Raw genomic sequence first — 14,137 nt, 5'->3', positions numbered from 1 at the left:
TACTTTGAAAGGCTGACAATAGTGCACTTTTTATAAAGCACAATTTCATCTACACAGCAATCGTTTCAGTTGTGGCTATTGACCAGTTCTCTCACAGTGGAACTTGTGCAATTGCTCGTTTCTGCACAAAATTTCTTTTATGCTTTTTGTAGCACATGGTCACTTTACATTTATCTTGGTTTTATGATTACTATTGCAGCACTTTCATGTCACTGGTCACTTCACTCTGATATTTGATGATTTTATAATCCATTGTTTTATCAAGTTTTGAGACTTATTTATATATTGTCTTTTTACACTTATGTTTTGATTGATGGTTCACTGAGATATAGGGGTTTTATTGCGCTGGTTTAATCCTTATATATACTTAAATTTGATGGTGACTGTTTGTGGACTGCAGTCTTCAAGTCATTCCAAGGATTTGCAATGGGATTTAAGTCTGGACTTTGACTAAGCCATGCAAGGACATTCACCTTTTTATCCTTCAACCACTGTGTGGTCATTTTTGCTGCGTGCTTTGTGTCATTATGTTGAAGGTAAACCTTCTTCCCATTGACATCTTTCTGGCAGAGGGTAGCAAATTTTCCTCAAGAATTTGATAGTATTTTGCCCCATCCATTTTTCTTCTATCCTGACAAGTGCTCCAGTCCCTGCTGCGGAGAAACACCCCATAACAGGATATTATCACCTCCATGCTTTACTGCATAAATGGTGTTATTTGAATGGTGAGCTGTATTGGATTTCCGCCAGACATATTGTTGGTGTTGAGGCCAAATAATTCAATTTTAGTCTCATCTGACCATAACACCTTTTCCCACGTTGTCTCAGAATCTTCAAGGTGCGTTTTGGCAAAGCTCAGTTGTGACTGCATGTGGCCTTTCTTGAGGAGTGGCTTTTTTCTTGCAGCCCTCCCATAAAAGCCACGTTTGTGGAGAACTTGTAATATTCTTGTCACATGCACATAATGGCCACTCTTTGTCATAAATTCCTGCAACTGCTTCAGAGTTGCTGTAGGCCTCTTGTTGTCCTCTCTAACCAGTTTCCTCCCGACTCTTTCACCCAGTTTGGAAAGACATCCTGATCCAGGGAGGGTCTGTGTTGTACCAAATACCTTCCACTTCTTAATAGACTTCACTGTGCTTCTAGGCATTGATAAGGCATTTGAAACTATTTTGTATACATCTCTGATCTTTCGATAGTGACTTGTTGATTGTTTGCTTCAGCTGCATTACCAGGGACTGAAATGCTCAAGGAAAGCTCTTTTCATGCAGAGCTAATCAAAATGACCACAGGTGATCACAGTCGAAAAAAAGTCAAATAGGTTTGTTTGCCATTGAGAAAGTGATTAGCTACACATGATTGAGTTTACAAGTCATTTTTAGGAGTGAGGTAAACCTTTTTCCAAAAGGTGATCCTTTTTTTTTTTTTATTCCTGACATTTCTTGGATGTTCCAAGTTCCACTGAGTAAATATAACTGGATAAAACAAAAACTGTGTCTGTCTTTATTTCAGGCTAAAAAAACAACAAAATGTGATTTTTAAAGGGGGGTGGGGGCGATTCTTTTCTATACCTACTGTATATATACATTTTTACCAACAACAGCAGGGCTTTGGTGGAGTGCCATGTATATTTTTTCCTCGATTCCCAGAGACATGTCAACCCAAAACTTTATTAACAGAAATTCAACGCAACAAGTGAAACCAATCAAAGAAATGAGAATGCTAGCCAGCAAAACTGTGACTTGGGCAGAGTAAAAATGTTCACTCATTTTACTTATATTAAAATTCTTTGTAAATACTCCTCAAATGTGGGGTCGGGCAGCCTTCAAGTTTTTGGGAGAACTTCAAGTCTCAGTAAGCTAGATCATTTGTTGCCAGGACATGCTATCTCACCTGCACAGTCTGATGGAGGTTGACAGCCACCACTTTCTTCATGCAATCTTTAATCATTTGGGAGGTGAAGAAGTTGGTTTCCCCTTTCTTGTCCACGGTGATCTTCCTGTAATCTTCCAGCAGGATGGGGCAGATGGCCTTGGTGGGGAGAGTCATGTAAATAGGGCCATCAAAGCCAACCATTTCACTCATGTAAGGCAGAGCTCCACAGTGATCCAGGTGGAAGTGGCTAAAGAAAAGAAATAAGCTTATCTAAATTGATAATATTGTAGTTTTGAAGAAAAAATAACGGTAAACTAAAGAGAATCTGTACTTTACAGGGCACAGTAACAGGTTCACTGAATAAGTCAGCTGTTCTTTATACTTCACTTTCTGGAACAAAGTAAAAAGAAAAAAAGCTCTGGGTAAGCTTCTAGCTTGCAAGGACCAATGCAGCAGGGCTTAGATACCCAGTGCAATGACTAGAGTGAGTTGGCGCTTACACAAGGCTTGCTTTGTTAACTCCCAATGGCTGAACAAAGTAGCAGTGGAGCAAACAGAAGGTGACAATTGCTGCAGCTTAGATTGCCTGACCTCCCAATAACAACATAACACTTATAGAGACCCGATCATAAAAGAAAAACTCTCTAGCAAGAATATACCTGTAAAAAAACAAAAGAGGATACTTGGGCGGATCATGTTGCTGAATGCTCTGATCCTGAGAAATGGTTCCCAGAAGTTCGCTGTGAAATTAAACGTCGGATGCTCATATTCTTGGTCCCCCAAAAATGACTGGTTCTCCTGCTAACCTCCAAGCCAATACTGTCATGGCGGTCAATGGAAAATAAAAAGGAACAGCCCTATCCCCATTGGAAAACAATGGATGTCCAGGGGGTCCTCCTACAACCTTCATGTTCCTGAAGTAATTCACAGGGCAGTTGGAATCTGATGGGGTCTTGGTAATACAGACAATGCAAATGGGACAACTTATGTGCCTATTGCAGTCCTAATCAATGTCAATCAAAATCAGGAAGGGGTGGGCAAAAGTTGTTACCTTGCTAGGGCTCCATTCTGCCTTAAAGAGGTTGTAAACTCTTTTTTTTTTTTTTCTTTTTCACCCTGCAAGAGAAACACATAATGAGCTAGTATGCACCGCATACTAGCTCATTATGAAATACCTACCTTAGAACGGGCCCCCGCCGTGCCGCCCGCTTAGCTGGATGACGGGCGACATGTCTAGTCGCCCGTCTTCCGGGATCGCGGCATCCGGCCATCTGATTGGCCGGAGCCGCGGTGATGTCACTCCCGCGCGGGAGCCGACAGTCACGGCACGGGGCTCTGAAGGAACGGCACGAGCGGCCGTTCCTTCAGAGCGCATGCGCCAGTGACGTCACTGGATGCATCTAAGGTAAATATCTCCTAAACGGTACATGTTTAGGAGATATTTACAGTACCTATAGGTAAGCCTTATCATAGGCTTACCTATAGGTACAAGTGTCAGAGGAGGGTTTACTTCCTCTTTAAACTATCTCTGACACCATACTTTCAGGATCTCTTACACATGCTAGCAAAACCGACTGCACAGCATTGAGCACGTGCTAAACAAAGATGGTAGCAAACGAGGTGTAAACACCTTATGGGGGGGGGGGGGGAAGTTCAAAATTAGAAATCTTGCACAAAGGCTTGCCTATTGGGATACTTACATTTTTGTGGTTCAATAAGGAGACATGTTAATCTTTAATTCCAAATTTTTTTATCCAAAGCTTTAATGTAGCTTTAATTTAACAATTAAAAAACATTTATAATAACATGTAAGTGAAACACACAATACATATACATCAAGACAGATCTGTGCAACACAAGCAGTGCAATAAACCAATAGTGAAATAAAGTGAAAAAAAAAAATTGAAAAACAATTGTATATAAGCATTAAGAAGTCCACCGACTAATGTTTCAATGCACACAATACATCAAGGACCCCTGTGACGAAGCTGGACGTGACGAAACACGTCGGGGCGTGGCAATGCGGCAACAGGACTGTCAGTATTCTGAATGAGAGACGATTCCCGGATGATCTGTAACCAGCGTGAAGGTGGTGAGATCTCGGGGGATTGATTTGTTCATCTAATATATAGGTTTTATGCTTGTTTTATCATGTAACATGCGAGTTGCCTGTTAGCGGATTTTAATAAATGTTTGGGTGTTAACGTTATTACACTAATGAAGTATTTTTCTTTGTTTATGTGACCCACAGAGTGATCACAGTTAGAGGAGAGTTGGAGGAACATCCAAGCCCATTTAAGGATCTTGCATCACCGCCCTATCTCATAGAGCATTTGCCCAACCATGTGAATGGGGGGCTATTATATGTGGTGAGTGACCACCTGATGGGAGTGGGGAGTGTGGACACACAGCGGTGGTGGAAATTTGTGGTGATATATCGAATCCACATTCACTGGTTTCATGGTTCATTCAATCATGGATTCACTATTTTTTGGATGATGTATTGAAACATTAGTTGGTGGACTTCTTAATGCTTATATTCAACAGTTTTTTTATTTTTTCACTTTATTTCACTATTAGTGGTTCATTGCGCCGCTTGTGTTGCACATATCTGTCTTTAAGTATATGTATGTGTGTTTTCACTAGTTTTATTTTAAAGCAACGGCATATATTGTGGTATTGGAATGTTTAGCGCACGAGACCAGTCTTATTAAAAAACATTTCTAGCCACATTGATTACCTGATGATAACGCAATCCAGGAACTCTGTGAGACGGCCATTTTGTATGATGTAAGAGAAGTCTGGAAACCGTCGCTGTTAGGGAAAAAAAAACAAAACTGTTATTGCATGAATTATTACTAGAGTGCTAAATTCATACATATGTAACATCCATCAGAGGAATTACGTGTGAAGACTCACATCATCATTGTATCCCATGTGCATTCCACAATCCAGCATGACATTCTTCCCTCCTATAGACACCAGGATGCAGCTGCGTCCAACATCCTGACCAGCGCCTGAGATATTTGGAATACAGAACACAGGAGATTAGTCCAGATATCCAGGAAGAAAATGGGGATATAGGTTTGGCTGATGTGTACATTTCAAACTGTATTCATTTCTGTGTTTTGGTTTTCAGTCTCAGAAGCCCGATGCAGCTGATCATGGCATGAAGTGGTAAAAACAAATGTGAATAAAACTGTTAATACTTAAACCCTGTCTATTTAATATATCTCACATGATACTTATCTCTCCCCCTAGTTTTAGAACACTTCATCTACACTTATGATTTGCCCATGGAGGGCAAAGCAGCCAGTATAATGAAAGCCAAATTAATTGCCACCTTTTATTTTATTTAAAAAAAAAACTGGGCACCCAGCAGCTTTACTATGTCATAATGTGCTAGCATGCATTTCATTTTAGCACATTATGGGAGACTTGCCTGTCAAAAAATGCCCTCCAGTGCCACGCTGTCAGTACCCCACACCTCCACCTTTCCAAATCGAAACACAACCTAAGTATGGATTTGGAAAGGTACTACCATTCGTAGAGGTTTAACTTCATCCTTGCTTGTGCAGAGGAGATTCATCTAGCTCTTTTGAGGGAACTTCTCGCCTTCTCCTACAGACTCTGATGAAGGGGTCTGTGCAACACATTTCTCACTTTCTGTCTTTATCAGGACTGTCTTTAATATTGATTGAAGCATGGACAAACATTTTCTTGGGCTCCCCCCCATGCAGTTTCGCTCTCTACCCCAACATCCTAAAAAGCAAACACACACAGCTTTATCTTAAAGAAATGTCCCCCCCTGCCTGTCAGAGATAATGTGATCTGAGCCACGCATGCGCAGCTCACATTACATTTAAGGGCTGCTCCGTGTGCCATGCCGATGTGACTCCCGTGCGCATTTGCGAGATTGATGTCACCGCAGCCCGGCAAAGAGCCTGAAGATAGAGAACCTGGAACGAAGTCTGGGAGAAGAGGGGTATACCGAGGGCTAAGGGGAGCTGTGATAGCACAGCGATGGAGGGCTCAGTTTACAGGTAAGTCTGTCATAATGTACACTAATAAATTATGACCTAAAAATGCAGGGGGACCAGCTTTTTTTATTTAAAAAAAGATGGATTTTACTACCGCCACTTGCAACCGCAAACTGGAAAATATGTCATGACTTTGACGTTAAATACCGGGGTTATGGCTGCATTTTCTCCCTCAGGCGCTGGTCTCTTTCATAAAAGTGTCCCAAGCAGCGGATTTGCTGCTGGGTCACTTTTATTTGCGACGGGTTGGGGTCCCCCCCCCCCCCCACCTCTTGTATTTGTACCTATAGGTAAGCCTATAATAAGGCTTACCTATAGGTACTGAAAATATCTTCTAAAACGTGCACCGTCTAGGAGATATTTACTATATATGCAGCCGATGAAGTCATCGGCACATGCGCACTGAACGAACAGCCACCAGGGCTGTTCCTTCAGAATCCGGTGCTGTAAATGGCAGCTCCCCCGTGCAATGCATGGGATTGACGTCATCGCGGCTCTGGCCAGTCACACAGCAAGAAAGGCCAGACCTGAAAGAAAGACGGGTGAACATGAAAGCGGCCTCCAGCAATGACATTGCATCGCTGGAATTCTTCGTTTTCAGGTAGGTTTCACATAATGTGCTAATATGCGATGCGTATTAGCGTATATTAAACACAAATGTCATCCGCTCCGTGAAAAAAAAAAAAAAAAAAGTCCCGCAGCGGACTTAAGCAGCGGAGCGGCCGTGTGAAAGGACCCTTACTAGAGATAATAGCTCTCCTTGCCAATAGAAAAGGATTAGAACTGCAGCAGGTGGAGTGTACTTGCTGAGCAGGGAAATCTTACCACTGGAATCTCTAGAGCTGCAATCACACTGCTGAAGGGTGTTACCTATCACATGTCATTGCTGCTTGTCAACATGTGTTTTGTGTTAAGCCAGCCCATTAGTTTGAATGGTCTTCTTATTGCATTAAAACACAGCAAGAAAAAGTGCATACTCTATATTTTATAAAGCTGGCCATACATCATACAATTTTCTCACTCAATTTCTTTTAGATTTACCTTCAAATATGTAGTGCAAGGGCCTGCCTTACTGCATACAAAGTGTTTCACCTTATATTATATGTATTACATATCATCTTCTTGAGGAAAAGAAGGGAAGTATTTTAGCCCTTGTGCTACTCTCTATTAATCTTCTAACAACATAATATAACTTTATTCTAAGATCATATATTTAAAAAGAAAAGAACTGTAGGCTCCTTTCACACGGGCTTTCCGATCAGGTCCACCTGTCTGTTTTTTTCAGGCGGACCTGATCAGACACTCCATGTCCCTTTATGGAGCAGCATGTCAGAGGTGACATGTCTGCTGACACCCGCTGCTCTCCGATCCGATCCTGGCTGTGAAATCCTGGCGGATGGAAACCCTATTTTCCATCCGTCTGGAGGATCGGTTTGGATGAAAACGGACAGGTGGTCCATTATCATCCGATCTCCCATAGAGGAGAGTGGGGCTCTGACAGGTCTGTCTCTGCAAAGTAAGCAGAGAGGGACCTGTCATCCGCCTGCTCAGCGGGGATCGGCGGATTGATCCCCGCTGAGCAAAACGGAGAAGCGACGGTCCGTTCCCATCCGATTTCCCCCATAGAGATGCATGGGGACCTGACAGCTGTGTCTCCGCACACAGCACGGAGACACAGCTGTCATCCTCCTGCTCAGCGGGGGATCGGCGGCTCGATCCCCCGCTGAGATAAACGGAATCCATCCGATGGACGGATAGTGTGAAAGGAGCCTTAAGGTTTCCATTAACACCTGTAAAAAAATTAACAACAGCCGATCACCTTGGTGTGGTGCCCTTCATTTCAGGACACACAATTCTCACACTTATATTGACTCATGGGTTAAATCTAATAAGGGAATAAGTTCTAGCGTTCTCTGCCTCCATTATCAGCTAGCACAGTTTCCAGCTATGTGAACTATAGAACACTTCCCCCTATATTGTGGAAATGAGGTGAGAGGAGGTGTTTTATAGTCCCAACACACTTCCTGTCCTAGAATGTCAACTCTGCTTTTCCACAGATGCAGTGTTGTTACCCTAGGACAGGAAAAGTTACTGACAGGATCACCAGGCAAAAATAAAGTAAAACAAAAAAAAAGGAAAACAAATGTAGTCACTAAATAAAATATTCAAACTCAGCTTCTGTCTTCAAGTTGTTTGGTTCAGCTGGGCATACATCATACAGTTGTATTGTACAACTTTCCTTTGGATTTACCAAAACCATATAACAGGGGTCCTCAAACCTTTTAAACAGGGGGCCAGTTCACTGTCCCTAACACACTGTTGGGGGCCGGACTATAGTTTGAAAAAGATATGAACCAATTCCTATGCACATATGTACAGATGCACAGATATGCACATTAAATACCTGCTTGCTCTGGCAAACAATTCATTTCCCCTGAGGGACTTGTACCACCATGGCGTCAGGAACTAAAGTGCAAGCAGTGCAGACAAGTCCCTGTATGAGAAACAAGGGGGTGATGGTGCGCTTCAGAAGTGAATTAAACTCAAAAAATTATTATTAAAATATATCTCAGTGTCTTGCTTATCAGATGGGGTTTTTTCTATTAATTAGACCAATTCCTAATATCCATTAAGTGTGTGACTGTGCTTCAATACAATTTGTGATCGAACGTTTATATTGTGATGAAAACCAATCTCTAAAGTGCTAGGTGCTTCAAATTATATACAAATTCAAATAAAACCTTTTTAACAAAGTGTGTGATTTAGAAAAAAGCTTTAGATAGCTCAGGAACCACATTATATATATATACACACACACACACACACACACACACACACACAAGTCCCTGTATGAACCCCTCAGGGCTGAAGACCTGACCCCCCCCCCCCAACTAGTGAATGACTACAAGTCCCAGCATGAACCTGTGAGATCTAAGGGGTCACATTCTTAGATCTCAGGGGCTCATGCTGGGACTTCTAGTCCTTCACTAGTTGGGGGGCTGTCATGTCCTCAGCTCTGAGGGGTTCATGCGGGGACTAGTAGTCCTTTACTTTTTTGAGGGGTGGGTCACATTCTTAGATTTCAGGGGTTCATGTTGGGACTTGTAGTCCTTCACTAGTTAGGAGGGGTGTCACATCCTCAGCTTTAACCACTTAAGCCCCGGAAGATTTTACCCCCTTCCTGACCAGGGCCTGTTTTGCAATTCGGCACTGCGTGACTTTAACTGACGATTGCGCGGTCGTGCGACGCTGTACCTAAACGAATTTGACGTCCTTTTTTCCCCACAAACAGAGCTTTCTTTTGGTGGTATTTGATCACCTGTGCGATTTTTACTTTTTGCGCTATAAACAAAAAAAGAGCGTCAATTTTGCAAAAATAAGATTTTTCTATATTTTTTTATATGAAATTCCCCCCCAAAAAGTAAAAATCTAAATTTTTTTAACATTTTGGGCCAATTTTTTTAAAAAAATATGTTTGGAAAAAAAAAAAAAAAAAAACGCAAAAAGCGTATTTTGATTGGTTTGCGCAAATGTTATTGCGTTTACTAACAAAGGGAAAGATTTTTGTCATTTTTGTTGTTTTTTTTTTTTAACGCATAATGGCGGCGATCTGCGATTTTTTTTGCGGGACTGCGACATTGCGACGGACAGATCGGACCCTTGACTGACATTTTTGACACTTTTGGGGTTACCAGTGACATTTCTACAGTAATCAGTGCTATACATATGCACTGTTACTGTAAAATTACACTGAACACTGGCAGTGAAGGGGTTAACTTTTTTGAGAGGGAGGGGTTGTGTGTGTCCCTAGGGGCGTGATTCTAACTGTGATTGGCTGTGGCTTGAGGTGTAGGAACAGTGATCAACGGTCCTACATAGTAGAACCATATGATCTCCATTCCTACACAGGGGAGAATGACAGGCGGCTTGTTTACATCAGCCGCCTGCCTTTCTCCCGCTCTAACGGACGATCGCGAGTGCCTGGCGGACATGGGGTCCGCCGGGCAAACGCGCGGGGGGGGGGTCCGTGACCACGCAGGAGCGCACCTCCGGCGGCGCGCCTTCGTTCCCTAGACCCTCACAGGCTAGCGACGTAGCCCTATGTCGCTTTGCCTGTGAGGGGCTGACCGCCGACGTAAATAGTCGTGCGGCGGTCGGCAAGTGGTTAAGGGGTTCATGCTGGAACTTGCAGTACTTCCTTTTTAGGAAGTTCATACCTCCCAAAAGTGATGGACTACAAGTCCCAGCATGAACCCCTGAGATCTAATAATGTGACCCCCCCCCCAAAAAAAGTGAAATACTAGTCCCATCATGAAGCCTTGGATCTAAAGCTGTGGGGGGGGGTTACAGCCCCCAAAAGTAAAGGACTACAAGTCCCAGCATTAACTCCTATTTGTATGGGTCTCTCTGCAGTGCCTGGCTCCCCATGACACACTATGATCCATCCCCGGCGCTCAGTCAGCCTCACCTCAGACCTCGAGTCCTGGCTGTTCTTTCCCCTCTGACCATACCGCCTGAGATGATGGACAAGGTGGGTGGAGCTAAACCACTCAGGGCGGAGCAAGGGGGGAGGGGGAAGTTAAATCCTTCCCCGCTCTAAATTCTGAGGCTTTGGGCTCGCTCTGCTTTAGGGCAAATGATGTGACATCAGCCCAGTCCGCCCCGGGGTTCTGCAATTGTCGGCGGGCCAGGTTCTGGACCTTAGCAGGCCAGATGCGGCCCACGGGCCGTAGTTTGAGGACCCCTGCCATATAATATGGAGGTCAGACCTAAACACTTTCAATTTTTATGCGATCAGACAGGCCCTTGCACTGCATAGTTGAAGGTAAATCTAATGGAAATTGAGTAAGAAAATTGTAAAATTGTATGGCCAGCTTTAAGATAGAAAGTTGATTGATTTATGTACAGCTGCTCCAGTTTTGATCAGTCCCCCCATAGTTAAGTATTATATTTATTACTAGTATATGACTTTTCATGTTTTTGGGTTTTAAAGCACTTTAAAATTGTAATCATACAACAGGACACCACAAGTGAATTTACAGTGCCTTGAAAAAGTATTCATACTCCTTGAAATTTTCCATATTTTGTCATTTTACAACCAAATTTTATTGGGATTTTATTTGATAGACCAACACAAAGTGGCACATAATTGTGAAGTGGAAGGAAAATGATAAATGGTTTTCAAACTTTTTTTACAAATAAAGGACTGGGCCAATCTAACACATGACTATGCTTTGATATAAACCATTCCATTGTAGCTCTGGCTGTATGTTTAGGGTCAATGTCCTGCTGGAAGGTGAACCTCCGCCCCAGTCTCAAGTCTTTTGCAGACTTTAACAGGTTTTCATCCAAGATTTTTCTGTATTTGGTTCCATCCATCTTCTTCCCTGTCCCTGCTGAAGAAAAGCATCTCCACAAATGATACTGTCACCACCATGTTTCATGGTGGGTGGGGCACACTTTTCAGATATTTGTAAGAAAAAAAAATTTATCGCGCAAACAGATTTGCGGGACGCACGACGCCCAAAATGGTACAGGAGCTTCTTTTGTGCGTCATGCGTCCCGCAAATCTGTTTGCGCGATGTTACCGCGATTCGGCAGGCGGAAATCGCGGCAACATCGCACAGCATTTGGGGTGCCATTGCAAATCACGGGCATCGCACAGGCACCCCGTGATTTGCAATGATTCCGGGTTCGCGGGCAGAATAGCGGTGATTCTGCCTGCGATCCGCTACGCCCACATGTGAACGTAGCCTAAGGGAAACACAGAAGCTGCTGTTTGGTGACCTCATCTGCTGAAAAATGCTAGTTTCCTGGTTGTCATCATTATCTAAATTTAATAATTTTGTTCAGTTATTGACTTGCAACAAACACACAGATTAGAAATTCTGGTTTTTCCTCTGACTTTCTATGCTTGCATGCTAGTACCAGGTAAGTAACTTGGAAGGAGGAGATTGGTGACAGCACCTTCCATATTTTTGTACAGGTTTCCTTTCAGTTTGAGATAGTTATTGTAAAGACTTATCTCAGGATATACAAAAAAGAGACCACAAGTAAAGCTTTAGAAAGACATTCATTATTGGCTGTAATGTATTTAAATTACTTGGAGAGGATTGCAACTCTTCCTGCACAAACATTTTTCATTTTGTAAGAAAATATAAAAAAATACTTAAACAAGATTCTTACCCAGTGGGGTAACCTTAATCTCTGGCATCTTCACATGTATAGATCAGTCAAATACATATATAGGATGGGAATAATTTAGAGCCTGTCAAAAAGAAGAACAGAAGTTCAAACAATAGAATGTGGCAAAGCACATACAGTAGATACAATAACTTAAAATAAGAATCCAGGAAGTGACTGGGATAGTTGCTCCTCGCCCTCACTTCCTGGACCAATACGGATGTCAGAAGGAGTTGAAGCGCTCCATCAGCAACCAATGAACTGTAAAAAAAAAAGGTCCAACACTAAGAGATCCTCAGATTCTAGGAAGTTATAGTAAAGTACCAAATTACACAGCAGTCATTATAAGATCACCTTGACACTTAGCAGCCAAGAGCCATCAGATTGTATAGCATTGACGTGCCTGGCTGAAAAATTTTTCTTTTAACATGGCAGTGTACAGCACCATCAACAGCATGGGACAAGTAAGTGAACACGGTCACATCAGCACTGGCACACACTATACCAATATCTCTTACCCCACCCACTGGCACGGCACAGACATGTCACCTATGCATCAAAGTGCAATACCCAAACATGCATTTCTCCAATGACAGAGCATACCACCTACCACAAGCTGATGCTCTATGTATGTTACATTTCTCAGACTCATATTGTACCTTTATACCAAAAGGACATTTTAACAAATGGTTTTTTTGACTCTTAACATGCTACTTGTCTTTAAGGCCCCTTGAGAGATTCCTTGCGGAGTCTGATCAAAACAATTGTCACATCTGTTTCCATACAGATTTTCTCTTGTGACAGAGCAAAATCAGACCCATGTAAACCCTATGGGTAGCTGGATGTAAATGGATGTGTATCCACTTATATTCACCCAGAAGCAGGCCTGTATGCAAACTTCTTGTTTTTGGTCCAATGAACCTGAACAGATGGGGATGTAAATACAGTATTTCACAAAAGTGAGTACACCCCTCACACTTTTGTAAATATTTTATTATATCTTTTCATGTGATAACACTTGGGCCCTGTTCACACCTGAGTGTTTTTCAGCTCTTGAAACGCTCATCTCTAAAGTCTCAAAATGCCCAACAAGCAAAATACTATTCATTTCAATGGCCCCTGTTCACATCTGAGAGTTTTGTTGCCCAAAGCTTAAAAAGTACACAAGCTTCTTTTTTTTGGCAGATTACAAGTTTTTTTGTCAGATGTCAATGCCTGCCTCCAAACACTTGCAAACAATGCCTGAAAAAAGCTCCCAAAAACGCCTGAAGAAAGAAAAAAAAAAAAAACAATATGATCAGGTGTGAACGGGACCTGAAGAAATGACACTTTGCTACAATGTAATGTAAGTAAAAAGGTCCAAATTGGGCCCAATTAGCCATTTTCCCTCCCCGGTGTCACGTGACTCATTAGTATTACAAGGTCTCAGGTGTGAATGGGGAGCTGGTGTGTTAAATTTGGTGTTATCGCTCTCACTCTCTCATACTGGTCACTGGAAGTTCAACATGGCACCTCATAGCAAAGAACTCTGAGGATGCTAAAAAAAAAAAAGAAGAATTGTTGCTCTACATAAAGATGGCCCAGGCTATAAGAAGATTGCCAAGACCCTGAAACTGAGCTGCAGCACGGTGGGCCAAGACCATACAGCGGTTTAACAACAGGACAGATTATATATATATATATATATATATATATATATATATATACACATATACACACACACACACACACACACACACAAATGTTTTCACGTCTAATTTAATGGGTTATTTCACAAGGCGAGGGTTCAAATGTATTTTAAAAGTGATACTAAAGTCTCATTTTTTGTGTTTAAAAATAACAAACATGTTATACTTACCTGCTTTGTGCCAAGTGGGGGCGGGAGCGTGCCGCCAGCGACGCGCACTCACCCTCTAGCTGCAGGCACGTGACCGACGTAGACCCACGTCGTTGGACGCAGGAGGGCCTAAATCGGCGGTGGGCGGACCGGAAGCGGTTAAAGTGTCAATAAACCCAGACTGTCAATAAACCCAGATTAG

General features: G+C 42.4%; 1 protein-coding gene across 1 annotated transcript in view; it reads right to left on the bottom strand.

The window, feature by feature from the left end:
* INTS11 (integrator complex subunit 11) overlaps window positions 1-14,137 on the bottom strand; it is a 77,713-nt gene that overhangs the window by 43,287 nt on the left and 20,289 nt on the right. The window contains exons 2-5 of the mRNA XM_082273074.1: window positions 12,102-12,183; window positions 4,795-4,892; window positions 4,616-4,689; window positions 1,894-2,122 (exon numbers count right to left, since the gene is read on the bottom strand). Of these exons, the coding sequence (XP_082129200.1) occupies window positions 1,894-2,122; window positions 4,616-4,689; window positions 4,795-4,892; window positions 12,102-12,129 (429 nt within the window). The 5' untranslated portion in view covers window positions 12,130-12,183. The remainder of the gene's footprint in view (window positions 1-1,893; window positions 2,123-4,615; window positions 4,690-4,794; window positions 4,893-12,101; window positions 12,184-14,137) is intronic.

The sequence above is a fragment of the Pelophylax lessonae genome (assembly GCF_965119305.1).
Source record: "Pelophylax lessonae genome assembly, chromosome: 12".
In the NCBI taxonomy this organism is placed as follows: domain Eukaryota; kingdom Metazoa; phylum Chordata; class Amphibia; order Anura; family Ranidae; genus Pelophylax; species Pelophylax lessonae.
The sequence above is the reverse complement of the archived record's forward strand: the minus strand, read 5'-3'. Positions and strand labels throughout refer to the sequence as shown.